The 21,330-nt window shown below is 37.4% G+C and overlaps 1 protein-coding gene across 7 annotated transcripts in view; it reads left to right on the top strand.

Moving 5' to 3' along the window:
• Positions 1-21,330, top strand: part of TTBK2 (tau tubulin kinase 2) — a 143,788-nt gene that overhangs the window by 63,993 nt on the left and 58,465 nt on the right. For 6 of the 7 annotated variants that reach the window (XM_079915109.1, XM_079915110.1, XM_079915108.1 and 3 more), the window contains 3 exons: positions 2,594-2,667; positions 9,245-9,385; positions 11,155-11,259. In XM_079915109.1, coding sequence (XP_079771235.1) covers positions 2,594-2,667; positions 9,245-9,385; positions 11,155-11,259 — 320 coding nt within the window. Of the gene's footprint in view, positions 1-2,593; positions 2,668-9,244; positions 9,386-11,154; positions 11,260-16,515; positions 16,630-21,330 lie in introns of those variants that run through there. The other variant, XM_079915113.1, reaches the window with a different exon arrangement.

The raw sequence follows: 21,330 nt of genomic DNA, 5'->3' as shown, positions 1-21,330 counted from the left end.
TAAGTAGTTTCATTAATTGCATATATCTAAAATATAAGATCAGTAGTGTACTATGTTATAATGTATGAGATAAGAACTCATTAAGCTCTTGCCTAAAGCAGTGAAGATGTACCAGGGAATCCTAGAAAATTTGCTACTGACTTTGTGTTTTTGGTTACCCAGTATAAAGGGTCTAGTTTATTTGATTTTTATCGTTTTAAAAGTAGGATGGTTTTAGTATCAAGAGATAAATAGTATTCTGACGTGACTTATCATAAAGACATTTTTAAAAGGGCATTCCTAGAGGAGTTAAATTTCACATGGTCTTTTGTTATTAGATGATTTAAACGTCTTTGTAATAGAGATGCTGCGTTTAAATGTTACATGATAGGAAGGTGGAATCTTGAATGGATAATAAGAAAATACTTTAAAATGATTTTTTAATTGTTTCTATGAAGCTGAGGAAAAGAGTAAGTTACCAATTGGTGGTCATTTTAATCCTTTCATCCTTACTACAATTTATTAGATGACTTAGTTTTGCAAACATATGTAAAATATATGTAAGGTGATGTACATACATTGTACACATTGTGAATTATTGTTCCCATTGCACCTGTTCTTGCTAGTTATGGCTCTTTTCAACAAAAGCACAGAGAATGAGAGAACAATGTGACAACCTAGATGCAAAAGAGAAGTGTGGAATTATTAACTAAATTAAATCTGGACTGTATTTATATTTTAAATCAGTCAGTGGACTAATTCTTTTTGATTGTTGGGACGTATTTCTTAACAGTCTATCAAAATTTGTCATTCTAGCTCTTGGTCTGTGACTTCCTCTCTTTTTAGGCAAGCTTATTCAAAGATTGCCCTCATTGTCTCATGTTCCATTTACTCTTTAACCCATTATAGACTAGATTCTGCCCTTTCCACTCACCAGTGACTTCCTAATTTTTTATATTAATGAGCACTTCTCAGCCTTTCTATAGTATTTGTCACTGGCCACTTCCACCTTAAAATGCTCTTCTCCTTTGGATTCTGTGATCTATATCCATTTCTTATAGTTTGCTCTCAGGCTGTTACTGTTTCCTTCATGGGCTCTTTTATTTCTGCTCATGCTTTAAATGGTTCATTTTGTAGAATTCTGTTCTTCGGTTTCTTTTCTTCTCATTATTTATTCTTTCAACTTGGAAATCTTCATTTATGTTTGTAGTTCCATCTGCCTTCCATGAACCAATCCTTCCCCAATGTATTTCTGGAGTTCAGCTTTTTGTCTCAGCACCAGGCTTGAAATTACAATTGTCTACTGAATTCAGCTGGTTGTCCTCAAACTCAACATTCTGATATCCCTTAAAATCTATGCAACCTACTATATTCTCTTATTTTGGTACAACTTTTACTTGTGCCAATTTCTAGTCAAAAAGTATATCTTTAGTATCTCTCAGATTTATCCTGTTTTTTAATCTATCTATAATACATAAGATTCAAAAAAAAGGTTCAAACCCTTATTCTTTCTCTTGAGATATTGTAACTGTCAGCAGAGTGACCATTCTGCCTCCATATTTGAGCTCTCTGTAGTCGATCTTCCTCATTGCTACCATAGTGATGTTCTAAAATGGAATGTTTTAAGTGTTTATCTTTTAGATGCTTCTCACTACACAGCAGTAGTTTCCAAATACCTGGATGTTTCAAAATCATCCATGGCCTGTCTGCTTTTGGGTCATTTAGAGAACTTTTGAAAGCTCATATCCTGTATCTTCCGCCACAGATTCTGAATCAGTATAAAGTTTAGGAGTTTTCAAAAAGTTTCCCAGATGATTTTGATAAGCAGCCAGGGTTGGAAAATATTGACTTATACATATGGTTCAGATTCCTTATCGTGGAGTCCAAGACCCTTCTGGATTTGGTGCCTGCCTGTTTCTCCAGCATCATCTCATTCTATTCTCCCTCCCTTCATTAACTGTTCTCCAGCCTGATTCCCTCTTCTGGCCCTGGAATCCACCAGTCCTGATCCTCTTTTAGCACCTTTGTTTGCTTTTGCTGAATCAGGGGCAGGACCCTAGCCTCTGTCTGCTCCATCTCTGCTTCCCTCTGCATTCTAGCCACTAGCAGCTCCTTGGATTTCACATGTGGAACTCAGGTTGAAAACCGCTGAGCAAATCCAAATCAATAAGGCCCAGAAAGACGAAGGGACTCACTGAGTCTATAATGGTGAATGGCAGACCATATCTAAAATTCAGGGTTTATATTCCTAACATAGTTCTTATTTATCGCTCTTCTGTGCTTTCAGATGTATCATGTCTGGGCAAGTTGATCTGAAATGACCTCTTAATTCTTTCCTTCCTAAATAAATTATCATTCATTTGTTCCCTCATTTACTTGTTTATTTATTCATTTAGTAAACATTTATTTGACTACAGAAAGAGCAGTGTAGGATATGGAGAGAGATGGGTAGAAAATTTGAATAATACTAATTTCCTGTCCTTAAGGTTCTTAAGATAGGTTCTTTACATTCGATCATAAAATACTATACAGAAAAACAAATTATTAATTTTTAAGAAGAGAAACTATAGTATAACCTTTTCTACTATCTTCTTTCTTTCTTTCTTTTATCCAGGGAAAGACCATGTTTGTAGATTTATTGGCTGCGGGAGGAATGATCGATTCAACTACGTGGTCATGCAGTTGCAGGTAGGTTACTTTGAAAATGTATCTTAAAATTGTCCAGTTTTGATCAAAATACCTAATTATAGTAGATATGAATAAAATTAACAACATTCTTGGTATCATCTCAGAATGTTTTATACTATGCAGATGGAACTTTAAACAGACCTGATAACAGATTTTTCCAAAGATGGAAGGGTTGTCTCTGTCAACTATTTAGTTGATGCATATCTTCATTGATTGTCATCATTGCAAAGTTTTTGATCCCCACATGGATTGCTGGATATAATATGAGTTTTGTCCTATCCCTGTCCCTTCCTTCTCCACCTTTCACTACCTTAAGGGCTCTAGTTTTCCATTTTCACAAGTATCAACCTTGACTGCTTGAAAATTTAAAAATAAGATGAGATAGAGGAGAAATGCCATTCCTCTTTCTCTTTATCATTAACATAGCTCTGTTCCCCTATCCTTTAGATGGAAAGTGGAGTTGGGTTGGGTAGCAGATGCAAGAAATTCAGAAAGGGAGCATTGAAGTAATGACTACAACAAGGAGAAGAGAGAAATCACCCCATTCTCTCTGACACTGCCTCTGCCCCTGAATGAACACACACACACACACACACACACACACACACACATACACATACACACACACACACACAGCTCTGAACCTGTAGTCACCATCAGGTGACTATGTGTGACTATGTGTGACTATGTGTAAAAGCCATAGTTCAGGGACTTCCCTGGTGGTGCAGTGGTTAAGAATCTGCCTGCCAATGCAGGGGACACGGGTTCGATCCCTGGTCCAGGAAGATCCCATATGCCACAGAGCAACTAAGCCCGTGTGCCACAACTACTGAGCCTGCGTGCTGCAACTACTGAAGCCTGTGCGCCATAGAGCCCATGCTCTGCAACAAGAGAAGCCACCACAATGAGAAAGCCCGCACACCACAATGAAGAATAGCCTGTGCTCGCTCCAACTTGAGAAAGCCCACTTGCAGCCACAAAGACTCAACACAGCCAAAATAAATAATAAAAAAATAAAATAAAATAAAGGCCATGGTTCACTTTGCTGCCTAGTTTAGGGTCCTCACTTCATCTTTAGCAAAGTTTGTTTTAGGCATTTGGTTCTTTTATTTATTTATTTTTTCAACTTAGCTACATAGTAGTGATTTCAGAGACATAGATCCTGGCCTAAATTCTTCCTCTTCTTTTTTTGTTTCCCTCAGCTATCCTTCAGCATTTGATTTAGATCTATAGATATTAATCTCCCTGCAGACTGTAGCCTTAAAGTCTTTGAATCATGTGATTCACTACTCTTGAGCCAGCATAGTTTTGTTTCTTCAAGTAGCTATCCCTGTATCTTTTTAGGTCATTAGTATGGACCATTCTGTCTTTCACTTTGACCAATAATAATATAACTTTTTGTATGCTATTTTATAGTTTTCTTCTGGATTTATCATGCATCTTATTTGATCCTTATCATATCCCCTGAAGAGGATAGGACAGGTTTTATCCCCATTTTGCAAATGAAGAGACTTAAGCTCAAGGAGGTTTGTGGTTTGCCTGAGACTGACTAACTTGATGGGTGTTAGGACTTGATGGAAGCCTGAGGCCAATATTCTTGGCACAATAAAACTATTTTTGTCTTTAGGCTACTACTGACTGGAGAACATGGACAGTCTTTTTTAGTCTGCAGCCTCTCTCTCAGTCCTAGCATATACTCGGTTTTATTTTATTTGCACTTAACCTTAGTCTCACTTTCTGGAAATGGGAAGGCTCCTAGTCTGGGAGGACTAAGGAGGCTGGTGTATATCAGATAACGATGGCTTTTGTGACCTTTGGCAAGCGCCTATGGACCCATACAAGAACCTTTCAATTTGACTTGCATGCTGTATTCTTTCCTGTCATGCGGAAATTAACCCACCATTAACCTCCCATCCCTACAGTTATGTTTGACTTGATTTGAAGCAAGACTAAAGCTGTTATAACTGTTCAAGGGTTCTTTCTCTTATTTGACATACTGAAGATGGCTGCTGGGGTTTCCCACATATATTTTAATAAAATGTATATGCTCAGACCCAGCTTCTCACTGACATTTCTAATTTTTTCTAAAAACCCTCATTGTTCTGAAGTTAACTTCAGTCTTTTCCTCCTGGCAATTCAGTTATATAATATCTGCTGTTAAAAATTTTAAGGAATAATCCTGTTTCTCTTGTAGAAATTCTAGCTATTTACCATTAAAATGGGTCTGAAATCTAATAGGGTTCAAGCAGTCACACATGTTTCTTTTCTCATTTCTACTAGGAAGACCTTGGCCAGGTCTCATTTCATATCCTGTCACTATTGAGGCTTTACATGATCATCCTTAGTATAGCCAAAGGGTGATATTTTGTGATAGGCATATCACCTAGGAAGGGGCAAAAAATGCCTGTAACCAGTACAGATGTGGATCTAGATTGCCTAACATCAGGACTGCTCTCTCTCTCTATTTTATATATATATATATGTATATATATATATATATATGTATATATATATGTAAGCCCAACTGCTATATATTTTGAAACTTTTTATTATTGTGGAAAAATTAAACATAAAAGTAGAGCGAATAGTATAATGAATATCTATGTACTCACCACCCATCTTCAGTCATCATCAATATATGGCCAATCTTGGGCTTCCCTGGTGGCGCAGTGGTTGGGAGTCCGCCTGCCGATGCAGGGGACACGGGTTTGTGCCCCGGTCCGGGGAGATCCCACATGCCATGGAGCGGCTGGGCCCGTGAGCCGTGGCCGCTGAGCCTGCGTGTCCGCAGCCTGTGCTCCGCAACGGGAGAGACCACAGCAGTGAGAGGCCCGCGTACTGAAAAAAAAAAAAAAATGGCCAATCGTATCTGAGGTGTAGTCTCTCTTTCCTCTCCTTCCCCAGATAATTTCAAAGAAAATCCAAGGCATATTTTATCTGTAAGTATATCAATATATATTTCTGAGAGTCAAGGATTCTTTTTTTCCCACTGTTAACCATAATGCACAATAGTATCTTAATAACATCAATTATCAAGTCAATCTTTAGATTTTCTTGATTGTTTCTCTCCCTTATTATTATTTTTTATATTTGTTTTACTTGAATCTGGTTCCAGACAAGGTTCACACATTGTATTTTGTGCATACATATCTCTTAAGCCTCTTTTAATCTTTAGGTTCCCTCTCATTTTTTTTTCTTACAGTTTTCTTTTTGTTGTTTGTATTGTCATTGATAAAAACAGAGTCATTCGTCAGGCAGAAGTTTCCATATTCTGGATTTTGCTGATTGTCTCCATGTGGTGATATTTAACATGTTCTTCTGTCCCCTGTATTTTCTATAAACTTGTGATTAGATCAGGTTCCACTTTTGTTTTATTTGGCTAGAATACTTCAGAGGTGGGTTGTGTGCTTCCTATTTGTATCACATCAGTAGGCAGTGTCTGGTGGTCTCTCTTTTAGTTATGTTAAGATTGATCAGTGAGGTTTCAGGGCCATCAGCCTCTCCATCCATTTTAAAGTTCCCAGTGATTTTTCTTTTAGGTTTTATCAACCCATTAGTAACCACTGCCTAGATTCATTACTTCAGTGGGGTTGCAAATAACACTGTTGTAATTTTATAATTTCTTCTTTATTAGCTGGAATTCTTTAAAAAGCACTCCACCAACTATCAGGTTATCCTAAGGTACATTTCACACAGAAGGGAAGGACTAATGTTTGATTCTTTTATTTAAAAGTTTTCAGAATAATGAGTTGGTTCCTCAGTAGGGAACCTTGATAGCATCCTTACTTTCTGATTCCTCTTAATGATAAATGGTATTTAGAGATGACAGTCTAGATGCTATGGGTGCCTGCTGCAGTTGGGTTGGTCATTGTTTTAAATTCTTTTCAAGTGGATAGGTTCAGGATTTTTTTTTTTTAAAGAAAAAATATATCATAGTTCATACTGATATTTCCAGTTCAAATTTGTGGCGATAGAATTGCTGGCATATAACTTCTTTGATTTTGTGGCGATAGAATTGCTGGCATGTAACTTCTTTGATTTTATATTTTCATCTCTTTGCCTAATATATGTGGATGAAATGATATGGTTAGAATTTACATGAGAATAATCCAGTATATGTGTGTAGGAAGGGAGATGTTGTGTGTTGCATAGGGGGAGGGGAGGAGTGGATAACAGATGAAACAAGATTGGCCGTTAATTGATAATTGTTAATTCTGGGTGATGGATAGGTATATGAGAGTTCATTCTTTTTTTAGTGGCTGCATAACAGTCAGTAAGATGACTGAACCATAATTTATTTAACCATTTCATTTATTGATGGATGTATAGATTGTTTTAAGTTTTTATCTGTAACAAATAATAATCACCTGTAATATATAGCCTGAAGTATAATTTGGTGGATCAACCTGCATGTATGTACCATGTTAATAATTCTTTTCCCCATACCCTTGCCAGCTTTGTTTTTATCTTCTCAGATTTTGTTAATTGATACCTTAGATTTATGTTTTAAAAGATTTAAAATTTAAAAAGCATTACTAATATCATAAATACACTTTAATTGATTTCCTTTCAAAAACTTTTATGATGGCAGAATTTGTTTACAAATAAAGTTCCAGTATTACCTTAGGTATATATTTGGCAGTCAAAATACTGATTTTTGAAGGAAAAAATTATTGAAATGCTAATAAAAGTTATTAGGTACATGACCTCATGGGATTATAAAACTCATTGCCCTAGATTATCAGTCATTTTACATTTGCTGAGGATGTAGAGAACAATAAAATAAATTCCACTAACATTAAAAAATAATAAAAAAGTTAACTACCAATTAATGCTGTGGGAAAACCTCATTTTTAAAGAGGAAATGAAGTATTAAAGGCTCCTGACTTTTCTGTAATTTTTCAATTCTTGTATTACTTGATTACTATTTAATATTTTATTTTAAATGGTATTTAAGTCACTTAAGAATTTATTACTTTTTCAGAAGTGAATTAACTGTCTTTAGTTGAGGTAATGGTATTAGTGGTATTAATCCCAAACATACACTATAAAATTTTGGGTATAGAAAGATTAGGATGTTTAAAATTCCCTTGTGATATAGGAACCAGTTTCCATTCTTTGGGAGGTGGAACTGCAGCATCCTAGCCTGCTCTTCTCATCAGATTGCTTGTTTGAAACCTATGCAATGAGGAATCTTCTGGGTAGAGCAGCACTGTGCAGTGGAAAAAGAACACTTTCCAGTCAAACAGACTTAGATTTGAAGAACAGTTTTACCTTAACAGGTCAGAATTATTTAAAGTCTCTGAGCCTCAGTTTCCTCATCTGTAAAACAGGAATAACTTCTATTTAGGGTACTAAGGACTAAATACAGTCATGAATGTAATACATCCGGCACAAGCTAGATAAATTCATTGCTTTTATCTACTGCTATAAGTAATCGAGTGTTTGTTTCATATCATTTTTATTTATAATAACAGTAATTAGCATTTATTGAGTACCTAGTGTGTGCCAGACAGTATTCTAAACACTACATGGATCTTGTTTAATCCTTACAAAACAGTGTAAGGTAGGTATTATGGGCCCCATTTTATAAGGAAACTGTGACACTGAAAAATTAAGTAGTTTGTATAGGAATATGTTAGGCAATAATGAGGAATTACTTCCCTGTGTATATCTTTTTTCTTAAAGCTTTTTTTTTCAATTAATTAATTTATTTTTTGTCTGTGTTGGGTCTTCATTTCTGTGCAAGGGCTTTCTCTAGTTGCGGCAAGCGGGGGCCACTCTTCATCGCGGTGCGCGGGCCTCTCACTGTTGCAGCCTCTCTTGTTGCGGAGCACAGGCTCCAGACGCGCAGGCTCAGTAGTCGTGGCTCACGGGCCCAGTTGCTCCGTGGCATGTGGGATCTTCCCAGACCAGGGCTCGAACCCATGTCCCCTGCATCGGCAGGCAGACTCCCAACCACTGCGCCACCAGGGAAGCCCGTATATATCTTTTTTAAGTAATCAAGACTATATTTTGTTATAACATCAGTGACAAAGGAAACGTGATGACTCAGAAACATATTATAGACGTCGAATAGACAAAGACAAATACTGTATGATATCACTTATATGTGGAATCTAAAAAATACAATAAACTAGTGAATAAAACCAAAAAGAAGCAGACTCACAGATATAGAGAACAAACTAGTGGTTACCAGTGGGGAGCGGGGAGAGAGGGGGTAGGGGCAGTATAGGGATAGGAGATTTTTAAAAAGGGTTATTATGGCATTATATGAAATCATGTATGAAACTTTAGAAAATTGTGAAGTTCTATAGAATTTAAAAAATCCTTCATTCAGAAAAAAAAAGTTAAAAAGAAACATAATATGTTAAAAAAACTTTGGTTATTCTTAAATTTCTCCGAAATGTTCATGCGTTATCTTAAGAGAATCTCTTCTCTTGAGTGAGAGGCTCATGATTCAGGTAAAATCCTTGCTATTTCAGTCAAAACATTTTTTAATGGTAAATGAGCAATTCTCTACTCTTCCCTTATACATTTAGTACAGTACTTGAAAGTGTTTATTTGGTTTCCACAGGGTCGGAATCTGGCGGATCTACGCCGTAGCCAGTCCCGGGGCACATTCACCATTAGCACTACTCTTCGGTTGGGTAGACAGATTCTGGAGTCTATTGAGAGCATCCATTCTGTGGGATTCTTGCACCGAGACATCAAACCGGTAGGGAGCCTTTTCCTCCAGATCACAGAATGAGTTTGCTTGGTACTCTTAATCTTATGATGGGACACAGTAAATTACAAATGTAGCTTTCTATATTAAATACAAGGTAGTATTTTAATTTCTGTGGCAAAGATGTAAACTTAAAGTACATGTAACTTGCCTTTTAATTAAAAAACTGATAATTACAAACTATAACTTATAATAAAGAGCTTTTCTCATACAATGAAAATGTTGCTCAGCAGCCAAATTAAAAATTATTAATGCTTCACTATTATTATTGTATGTGTTAACATTGTCAGTTACTTAGCCTTACACCTAAATTAATAGTTATTCTTTGGATTTCTTTTTCCTGATATTGGTTAAAAATATGTACATATGTTGCTTTCAGATGTTGGCATTGTGTTCTTTGAACTATTTCTTTTTTTTTTAAATTAGAACCTTTCAACACTCTATTCCTCTTCCTTGCTTTTTTTTTTTTTTTTTTTTGGTGCGGTACACGGGCCTCTCACTGTTGTGGCCTCTCCCGTTGCGGAGCACAGGCTCTGGACGCGCACGCTCAGTGGCCATGGCTCACGGGCCCAGCCGCTCCGCGGCATGTGGGATCCTCCCGGACCGGGGCACGAACCCGTGTCCCCCGCATCGGCAGGCGGGCTCTCAACCACTGCACCACCAGGGAAGCCCTGAACTATTTCTCAAGTGACAAATTATACTTATAAGAAACCATCAATTATGAAGGAGCTTGATTTTTCTCCTGAGTGCTACAGTGCCAATATATAGTATTTTTTTCTGTTCTGTCTTTTCTTAGAAATTGTCATTTCTGTAACTGTGAAATATGTCTTTATTTTCTCTTTCTTGGTTTTTGTATTACAAGGAGAAATAACCCATTTCTGATATGCTGTATTTACTATAAATTTATCATATGTTGGTTGTTGCAGTTGAAAATTATTTCCATCTGTTGCTACATGATTTCTAAAATTAAACAGTTTACATGAAAATGCCAACTAAAATTAACATAGTTGAGTCAGACTTAATGTAACATAGATTTCTCCTGCTTTTATTTTTATGTCAAGTTAAACGTCATTTTTTGAGAACCATGGTGATTGAAGAGTTTCCATTTTGATTAGAAAGCTCCCTAAGTAGAACAGTATTTTAAAATAAAACAGTATTTTAAAATAAAAGCTAACAATTCTATAACAATTTGACTTTTGACTTTAAAAAGAAAAATTCCCTTATATACCTACCTTTGCAAGTTTGTGGTCATTTAATGTTACATTTATTTTTATTAAGGGAAGAATGCAGAGTGTATTTTCCTTAAGTCTGTTTTGAAATGTGTCCTTGAATTGTATTTTAATTTTTACATGTAGTGAAATTCAGGTTCATGATGCTTATAGGAAATTCATTTCAATTTCTGAACTATGTATTCTATTTTGCTCACTCCTCGTTCCTCCCATTTTAAAAAGTAAGTAGTGACTTAGACTAGAATTTCAAGGAACTTAGAGTACTGACTCCAGTTAAGTCAGTGTTGTGTTTTATGTAAATTTCTAGTCACATAAATTTTTTGTTGCTCAAAGTTCACCTGATTCTAGGCATTAATAGAACCCACAGCAAAATTATGTATTAATATCCAGTAAACATCATTGACTAGAATAGTATATTTGGGACATGTGTATTATATAGAGTTTAAATAGAAGAATTAAAATAGAGGAAGGATAAGGTATAAGGGCTAAGTATAATAATAATATGTATATTTTCCTTCTTTATTTTTCTAGTCAAACTTTGCCATGGGTCGCTTTCCTAGTACATGTAGGAAATGTTACATGCTTGATTTTGGCTTGGCTCGACAATTTACCAATTCCTGTGGTGACGTCAGACCAGTAAGATTTTTCATGTTATTATTAAATATTTGAGAATTAACTTATTATTTATAGTGTCACGCTTTTTAAAGAAATGCTAATTGTGTATCAGAATGGATGTCATCCAAGAAGTATCATATAGATTTTATGATTACTTTATAGGTGGTGTTAATTAATTTTATTATTGAGAGTTGTGGCTTTTAAAAACATGTACATTAGACGCAGATTTAGAGTGGTCTTATAAGAGCACACATTACCACTTTAGCATCAAGGGTCTTTTTTGCAGTCTGAGTCTCTGTACATCCTGTACTTCTATTTCAGTTACCGTATTTTTCATACCCAGAATTTCCATTTGGTTCTTTTTAAAAATTTCTCTTTAGTGATATTCTCTATTTGATATGGCATTGTAATTACACTTTCCTTACTTCTTTAAGTAAGGGAAAGCTTTCCTTTATTTCTTTGAACATATTTATAATGCCTACTTTGAAATCTTCTGTTATATCCAACAGGAGAAGAATGTAGTCATTCTTATAGTCAGTTTCTGTTGCCTACTTTTTTTTTTTACATGTATGGGTCACACTTTCCTGTTTCTTTGCATGTCTTATATTTTTTTGTTGTTGGAAACTGGACATTTTAGATAATATATTATAGCAATTCTGGGTACTGGTCCTCCCTTCCAGGGCTTGTTAGTGTTATTTGCTTATTTATATGTTTAGTGACTGACTAGATTATTTTATCCTTCCCCCCCCCATCCCAGCACATAGTGTTAAGTCTCTCTCTCTTTTTTTTTAAAATAAATTTATTTATTTATTTGGCTGTGTTGGGTCTTCATTTCTGTGCGAGGGCTTTCTCTAGTTGCGGCGAGCAGGGGCCACTCTTCATCGCAGTGCACGGGCCTCTCACTGTCGCGGCCTCTCTTGTTGCGGAGCACAGGCTCCAGACGCACAGGCTCAGTAGCTGTGGCTCACGGGCCCAGTTGCTCCGCGGCACGTGGGATCCTCCCAGACCAGGCCTCGAACCCACATCCCCCGCATTGGCAGGCAGACTCTCAATCACTGCGCCACCAGGGAAGCCCTGTTAAGTCTCTCTTGTTGCCCCTCAGGGAGGTGCAGCTTTAGGTCTGCCCATCGTCACCCTGGAATGACAGTGGTACTGGTAGGGCTCTCCTCCACACTTTTTCTGACCACATCCAGTTATTAAACCTGCTGATTGCTGGCTGATTGCTGTGTTGCTTAAAACAGTGCCCCAAGACGTACATTCCTTGACAGACTAATCCAATCAAATTGTGGCTCCTAAAATGGAATAGTTTGGGGGTTTTTTGGCCGCTGCTGCAGGGTTAGTTCCCTGACCAGGAATTGAACCTGGGCCCTCAGCAGTGAGACCGCAGAGTCCTAACCACTGGACTGGCAGGGAATTCCCTTCTGAGGTTATAGTTTGATGTTTGTTCTGACCCCAGACGGGCTCCCCCACCTGTCTTATTCCCCTGGTTCTCACCTGGCCAGCCTGTGGTCTAGGCTGTATCCTCAGATCCACAAATCCTCCCAATTCTCTGTACTATAACCTCCACTATTAATGAGAGGGTCTTAAGTTTAATTAACTTCACTGTTGCAAATGAAATAAGTTCCTTTGGGAAGAGATTGGGAGATAAACTTTTTTACGGCATTCTTCTGTCTGCAGACAAAATCTCTGACCGAGGGCTCTGGAGTTGGGGGTGAGGACTATGGCAGACTTCTCTCTGAGTGACATCCTCTCTTGGGAGCAGGGCCCTCTGGTTGAGATCGGGACAGTAGCCTGAGGTCTCTTGGCTTGACTCTCCTGGCATGGAACCACTGCTTCATGAGCCAGGTGAAGGGCTTTTGGGGCCCCAGTATTTTCAGCACATCATGCCCAAGGTAGAGCCTTCATTCCATTAGTGGAAGCTGGGTGCAAGAAAGGGGCTTCCACCTCTGTACCACGCTTGCCCATGACAGCCTCGTCAGCAACAGGCAGCTGGGAGAAGATGAGAAATGCTGAAGTCCTGCTCCTACACGAAGAAAGCCCTCTGGCTCGGAACTGGGGAAGGAAGGAGCCCTGTGTTCTCGGCTGCAGCATCCTGGAGTGGAGCCACCCCTGCTGATCTGGAAGAGAGAAAGGAGGGGGAGCGGTTTTGGTTCAAATACCATAGACTCTAGCTTTTCTTACTGACTTTTCATGAATATGAAATAGCTGTTTCATCATTTGTTGTTTGCTTGAAGGACCATTTCCAGAGGCTATGGTTATTTTTTTAAAATGTTTTTACCAGTTTTACTGGGGAGCAGGTCGTTAGAGCTCCTCATATTGTCATACTGGCAGTTGATCTCCCCCTACAGTTCTTTAATGTCTACTTTTTTTTTAAATTTATTTTTTAATTGAAGTATAGTTGATACAATGGTTGTGTTATAATGTCTACTTTTATACTTTTTGTTTCAACTTGGTACTGACTGTGATTTTCATTTCTAGCAGATTAGTTGCACAGAAGTTGAAACACTGGTTTTGAATGAGCTAATAACTATATAATAACAGACTGTATACAATAAATGTAAATTATATTTAAAATATAGGCACATGAAAATTTAAGCACCTAGAAATTATAAGACAATCTTTTTGGTTCCAGTGAAGGTTTTGCATTAATAGATAGCAAGGCAGGTGATGAATTTGGGTCCAGTGCAGCTTATTAGACTTGAATATATTTCTGGAGTCTCATTTCTATTCCAAGTATCTTTTTTTTTTTAGTTTTTAGAATATTATGAGGTTATTATTTATTCACTTATAAAACCCTTATTAAATGAGCACAGATTATGTGTGAGGCATGGGTCTAGGTGCTGGGACTGCAGCAGTGAACAGCAGACCAAAATGAGGTTCTTATGGAGGTTATATTTTAGTGGTGAAGACAGATAATATACAAATAAATACATAATTTTAGATTGTGATAAATTCTACAAAAAAAATAACAGCAGAAAGCAGGGTATTGACATAGAGAGTGATGGGCAGTGAGGCTAGGAGACTATTTTAGAGGTATTAGTTAGAAAAGACTTCTCTAAGGAGGTATTTAGTTGAGAGTTGAATGAAGTATGAGAACAGGCTGTGTGATTTTCTGGAAAGAGAGTGCTCCAGGCAAAGGGAGCAGCAAGTGCAGAGACTGAGGCAGAGTAAGTTTGGTTTATTCAAGGAAAAGTGGGGAGGCCACTGTGGCTGTAGCATGGTATAGCATAGTGTGGTGGGTAAGTGGAGAGAGACGAGTTTAGGAGGTTGGTAGGCCCCAGAATGTGAATGATTTTGCCAAGAGATGGATTTTATTCTAAGTGTGATAGGAAGCAGGGTTGTTGCATAATATGTTACATGCTCTGTCAATAAGCTAACTATAGAGTTATATACAGAAGTAGGTTATATTTAAAACTTAGCCACATGAGAATTTAAGTGCCTTGAAATTGTGGAAGACTATCTTCAGTTCTATCAATGTTCTTGTATTAATTGGTATTTGGGCAGGTAAAGAAATTAGTTTCTATGTAGTGTATTGGATTTGAATATATTTCTGGAATCCCACTTCTATTCTGAACAGCAGTTTTTCAATTCTTAGGACTTTTTTTTTTTTTTTTATCACTCTGTGAAGAAGAGACTATTGAGAGCAAGAGTAGAATCAGAAAGACAAGTTAAAAGGCTAATGCCATGGTCCAGTGGTCATTGCTGGTGGCTGGGACTTAGGGCATTAGGGTGGTACAATGAACATGTGGAAAATGCTTATATTTAGGATATGTTTTAAAGACGTATTTAACAGGACTTCCTTCTGGATTTGATACTGAAATGTGAAGGGAAAAGAAGAGTCAAGAATGACTTCTAAGTTTTTGTCCTGAAACCATGATAGAGATGAAGGCTGAAGTGTGGGAAAACGGAAGTTTTATGAGGGAAAAACGGAAGTTCTCTTTTTTTTTTAAAGCTCAGGTTTTTTTTTTTTAATTTTTAAAATTTTTGGCTGCATTGGGTCTTCATTGCTGCGCACGGGCTTTCTCTAATTGCGGTAAGCGCAGGCCACACTTCGTTGCGGTACACGGGCTTCTCATTGCGGTGGCTTTTCTTGTGGCGGAGCACAGGCTCTAGGCACGTGGGCTTCAGTAGTTGTGGCTCGAGGGCCCTAGAGTGCAGGCTCAGTAGTTGTGGCGCATGGCCTTAGTTGCTCTGCAGCATGTGGGATCCTTCCAGACCAGGGATCGAACTCGTGTCCCCTGCAATGACAGGTGGATTCTTAACCACTGCACCGCCAGGGAAGTCCCCGGAAGTTCTATTTTCTAAAAGTTAAGTTTAAAATGCCTCTTAGATTCTAGATGGAAATAATAAGAAGTTGACTTGATATAGTAATCTGTAGCTCAAAGGAGATTATCAGGGATGGAGATAATATAAATTTAAGAATCATTTGCTCCCAGTGTTTAAAAATAAATGGTAATTTAAAAAAATGGAACTAGGTTAGATCAGCTAGGGAAAAGGTATAGCTAGAAAAGAGGAGAGGTCTGAGTCTGAGCCGTTGAGACACTTTAGCAACTCTATAATGGATAGAAAAGAACTATGAATTAGCAAAGAACAGTGGGGAGGAGGATTGGCCAGTGAGGTAGGAGGAAAATCAGGAGAGTGTGGTATCTTGAGAGCCAAGGGAAGAAAATGCTTCAAATATATGGGGTGCTACTGATGCTACTGATAGGTCAAGGAAGGTAGGAGAACTGAGAACTGATCATCTGGATTTGGCAAGGTGGAAGTGACTGGTGACTTTTATAAAAGTGGTTCTGTAGAGCAATGAAAACTTAATTGGAGTAGGTTAAAGAAAGTGTTGGGGAGAGGATGTGGAGAAAGGGAATATAAGTAAAACAAGGAAGTAGTTGTAAGGAAAGTAAAATCCTTTCCTCCTTCCCTAGTTTATTTTTTTTTAACGTCAGCTATTGTAGCATGCTCGTGTTCTAATATTAGTAGTGCTCCAGGAGACATGAAAAAAATTGATGATGTAGGACAGAGCAGGAACAATCATAGGAGCCAAGTTCTTGCAAGCTGTTAGGGGAAGGAATCCTGGCACAATGGTGAGGGTAGCCCATTATTAGAGCAAGAACACTTCTTCCACTGTAACTGAGAAAAGGTAGAATAAATGGACACAGATACAGGTAGGCATTTAGATTTGGTGGTGGAAGTTGAAGTTCTCTCATGGCTTTTATTTTCTCAGTGAAGAAAGAGACAAGGCCTTTTGCTGAGAGTGCAAAATGGTGTTGGAGGTTGAGGAGAGAAGAGCACGTGTGAAATAGTTATCATGGAAGGGGAGAGAGCAAACTGACTGGGAAAATATAATAGATTGCTGGGCTGTGCTGAAAGCTCATTTGAGTATGATGGTAATTTAAGGTAAGATTGTCAGTACAATCCTTTTTCTCCATATACTTTTAACTGCTTGTTTACAGGTACAGTTTCGTCTATGAATTGAGTTTAACCGGGGTTGGGGTCAGGTTAGCACTATGGAAGAAAGAGGGAATATCATTGTGGTCGAATGTAGCCCAGGCTGTGTAAGGAGTTAACTTTCCCTTTATTTATGTGTTAATAGCTAGTTCCTTTTAGAGTTTTTATGCCAGTAGGATTTCATAATTTTCTTTAAAACTCTTAAATCTCAAGTAAAATTACTTTCTTACTTTTTGGATCATAATTATGATTGAAATCATTTTCTTATATTGTTCCACTAATATAAAATCAAAAGTTGCTTGGGTAGATTTCTTTTATATAGTACAATTTTGTTTATTTATTGCTTTTAAGAAACTTGAATTGAGTTGCTTGGATTCTCTAGGTATGCCATCATGTTATCTGCAAAAACCAATATTTCCTTTTTTTTTTTTTGCCTTGCTATATGTATTCTAGAAGAGTGTAAAAAACATATATAAAAATTTTAAGGAAGAATGTCAAAACATCCATGGCCTCCATCTAGGTTAAGAAATACTTCATTACCACCTTAGAAGTGTTCTGTGGGTCGATCACTTCCTGATCACATCCGTTTTCCTTCTTCGAGCTCCTTCAATGGAGCTTACCGCGAAGATGGAAGTGTCTGTATGTGTACTGTCTTATATGGTAGCCACTGGCTACATGTGGCTATTGAGCACTTGAATTGTGGCCAGAGCAAGTGAGGAACTGAATTTTAAATTTCATTTAGTTTTAAGTTGCTATTATAGTGGCCATTGCAGCCATAACCTACATTCTATATTTTGCATTAACCAGTCCCTTACTTTGCTTTCTTCTTTCTTCTATAGGCCCGAGGGTACTTGTTTTGGAGTATGGAGCAGATTCAGGGAGCTGTTGTAAAATAGTACAGTTATCATGTACCCTTCACCTAGCTTCCCCCGATGATGACATCTTACATAATCATAATACGTTGTCAAAACTAAGAAACTGTTATTGGTATACTATTATTAACTCAAGTACAAACCTGAGTCAGATTTCACTATTTTTTACATACACTTTTCCTTTCAGGGGAGGGGTGGGTATATGAAATTTTATCATACATGTAGATTCATATAACCAACAGCCCAATCAGGATATAAAACTATTCCATCACCACAGAGAAACTCCCTCAAAACATAAATGTGTATTTATTTTTCCAAACTTATGATATAGGATTGTCAGTCAGAATGCATTACAAAGGGAATGATGGATCCTATCTGTTACACTAGCGATACTAGCAAGTTGTTTATGTGGTTGGTTTTGAGAGCCTCTACTGTTTTTTGTTCGTTTTTTATGAATTTATTTATTAACTTATTTTTGGCTGTGTTGGGTCTTTGTTGTTGCGTGCGGGCTTTCTCTAGTTGCGGTGAGTGGGGGCTACTCTTTGTTGCGGTGCGCGGGCTTCTCATTGTGGTGGTTTCTCTTGTTGCGGAGCACGGGCTCTAGGCGTGGAGGCGTCAGTAGTTGTGGCACGTGGGAGAGCCTCTACTGTCTATAACCTTTAAGATGTTATTAGTTGTATCAAATAGGGATGTGAGATAAAAAGGGCTTGTGGGCTTCCCTGGTGGCGCAGTGGTTGAGAGTCCGCCTGCCAATGCAGGGGACACGGGTTCGTGCCCAGGTCTGGGAAAATCCCACATGCTGCGGAGCAGCTGGGCCCGTGAGCCATGGCCGCTGAGCCTGCGCGTCCGGAGCCTGTGCTCCGCAATGGGAGAGGCCACAACAGTGAGAGGCCTGCGTACTGCAAAAAAAAGAAAAAAAAAAAAAAGGAGTAGCGTGTGTCTCTGTATATATATTTGCAGTACTTTGGTCCATACAGTTTTGGAGTTGAACTTCTCTTTACTTAGTGATTTGAATCTGCATGTTCATGTTTTCCCTCCCGGTTTAGAGGATGCCTCAGTTTCTTTAGCCCTTGAGCTGGCATCTTACATTGGCCCTTTGTGTCTAAGCTCTTGGAATGCCATGTTTTCTCTTGCTGCTTCCTTCTTAACCATTCAGCTGAAACTTCCAGTGCCTAGGGCTATAGTGTCCTACTTAAGAAAAAATTTTAAATGTTACCATTCCAGAATTTCATCTATTTTCTTATTTCCATTGAGGGTTTTATTACATAGTTCTTTATTACATAGTTATTATAAAATATTGGCTCTATTCCCTGCACTATATGATACTTCCTTTTAGCTTATTTATTTTATATATAGTAATTTGTATCTCTTAATCACCTACCCCTGTCTTACCCCCTCCCCATTTTTCTCCCCAGTGGTAACCACAGTTTATTCTCTTTGTCTGTAAGTCTGTTTCAGTTTTTTTTTTTTTTTTTTGCGGTACGCGGGCCTCTCACTGTTGTGGCCTCTCCCGTCGCGGAGCACAGGTTCCAGACGCGCAAGCTCAGAGGCCATGGCTCACGGGCCTAGCCGCTCCACAGCATGTAGGATCTTCCTGGACTGGGGCACGAACCCGTGTCCCCTGCATCGGCAGGTGGACTCTCAACCACTGTGCCACCAGGGAAGCCCCCTGTTTCAGTTTTTTATATTCATTTGTTTGTTTCATTTTTTTAGATTCCACATATAAGTGATAACATACAGTATTTGTCGTTCTCTATATGATTTATTTCACTAAGCATAATACCCTTCAGGTTCATCATGTTGTTGCAAGTGGTAAAATTTTATTCTTTTTAAGGCTGAGTAATATTCCAGTGTGTGTGTGTGTGTGTGTGTGTGTGTGTGTGTGTGTGTGTGTGTGACATCTTCCTTATCTGTTCATAAGTTGATGGACACTTAGAGTGCTTCTATATCTTGGCTATTGTAAATAATGCTGCTATGAACATTGAGGTGCATGTATCTTTTTGAATTAGTGTTTTCATTTTCTTTGGATATATACCCAGGAGTGGAATTTCTAGATCATATTGTCTATGAGGTATTTTTAGTTTTTTTTGGAATCTCCAGACTATTTTTCATAGTGGCTGCATCAATTTACATTCCCACTAACAGTGTATGAGGGTTCCCTTTCTTCCCTGTCCTCACCAACATTTATTATATGTGTTCTTTTTGATGATAGCCATTCTAACAGGTGTGGTTTTGATTTGGATTTCCCTGATGATTAGCAGTGTTGAGTGTCTTTTCATGTGCTTCTTGGCCATCTATATGTCTTCTCTGGAAAAATATCTATTCAGGTTTTCTGCCTATTTTTTAATCGGGGTTTTTTTTTGATACTGAGTTGAATGAGCTGTTTATATATTTTGGATATTAACCTCTATTGGTCATATCATCTGTGAATATTTTCTCCCATTCAGTAGGTTGTCTTTTCATTTCTTCAGTGGTTTCCTTTGCTGTGCAAAAGCTTTTAAGTTTAATTAGGTCCAATTTGTTTACTTTTGCTTTTGTTTCCTTTGCCTGACAGATCTAAGAAATTGCTATGATATATGTCAGTGTCTGCTTATGTTTTCTTCTAAGTAATTTATGATTTCTGGTCTTATATTTAAGTCTTTAATCCATATTGAGTTTATTTTTATATATGGTGTGAGACAATGTTCTAATTTCATTCTTTTACATGTAGCTGTCCAGTTTTCCCAGACCACTTATTGAAGAGACTATCTTTTCTCCATTTATATTCTTGCCTCCTTTGTCATAGATTAATTGACTGTAATTGTGTGGGTTTATTTCTGGGCTCTCTATACTGTTCGATTGATCTATGTGTCTATTTTTTGTGCCAGTACCATGCTGTTTTGATTACTGTAGCTTTGTAGTATAGTCTTAAGTCAGGGAATATGATACCTTCAGCTTTGTTCTTTTTTCTCAAGATTGCTTTGGCTTCTAGGTATTTATTTTAATAAAACATGCTCTTAGGTTACTAACCACTCTCACTTTTTATTTTCTTTTTCTTTAAAGATGTTTTTAAACATAAGTTTTGGAAATACATTCATGTGGTACAAAAATAAAAGAATTAAAAATTCATCAAAAGTAAACACTTCTGCATTTTGAAAACACACTGTTAAGCAAATGAAAAGTCAAATCACAGACTGGAATAAAATATTTGCAAAACACACATCTTACAGAGGACTTTATATCCAGAATCTATAAGCAATTCTCAAAACTCAATAATAAAAAAACAAACCTATAAAAATAAGCAAAAGATTTGGATAGGCATTTCTTTAAAGAATAGATACTACAGATGGCAAATAAGTACATGAACAAATTCTGAACATCTTTAGTTATTAGCGAAATGCAAATTAAAACCACAGTGAGATACCATTACACAGTAATTAGAATAGTTAAACCTAAAACACTAGACAATTCTAAGTTCTAAGGAAGGACAGAAATCAGAGGTTGCCAGCCAGAAACTGGGAGTCAAGGGGATTGACTATAAAGGGCATTAAGGGAACTCTTGGGGTAATAGTACCCAATAATTTAAGTTTATGAATATGTGAATTACATGTGCAGGGAGAGGTACAAGTTGCCACCATCTTTGAATTGAGTTTGAATGATATAGCCAAGACACAAAGATGTTGGCATCTTATTTTACTTAGACCGCATGGTCTTAATATACTTATTTGTAACCAGAGCCTGAATATTAATGTATATACTATGATGCTTGTCATGAAAGCTTTTATGTTTTCTAATATAC

The sequence above is a fragment of the Stenella coeruleoalba genome (genome assembly GCF_951394435.1).
Source record: "Stenella coeruleoalba genome assembly, chromosome: 2".
Taxonomy (NCBI): domain Eukaryota; kingdom Metazoa; phylum Chordata; class Mammalia; order Artiodactyla; family Delphinidae; genus Stenella; species Stenella coeruleoalba.
This window is presented reverse-complemented; position numbering and strand designations above follow the sequence as displayed.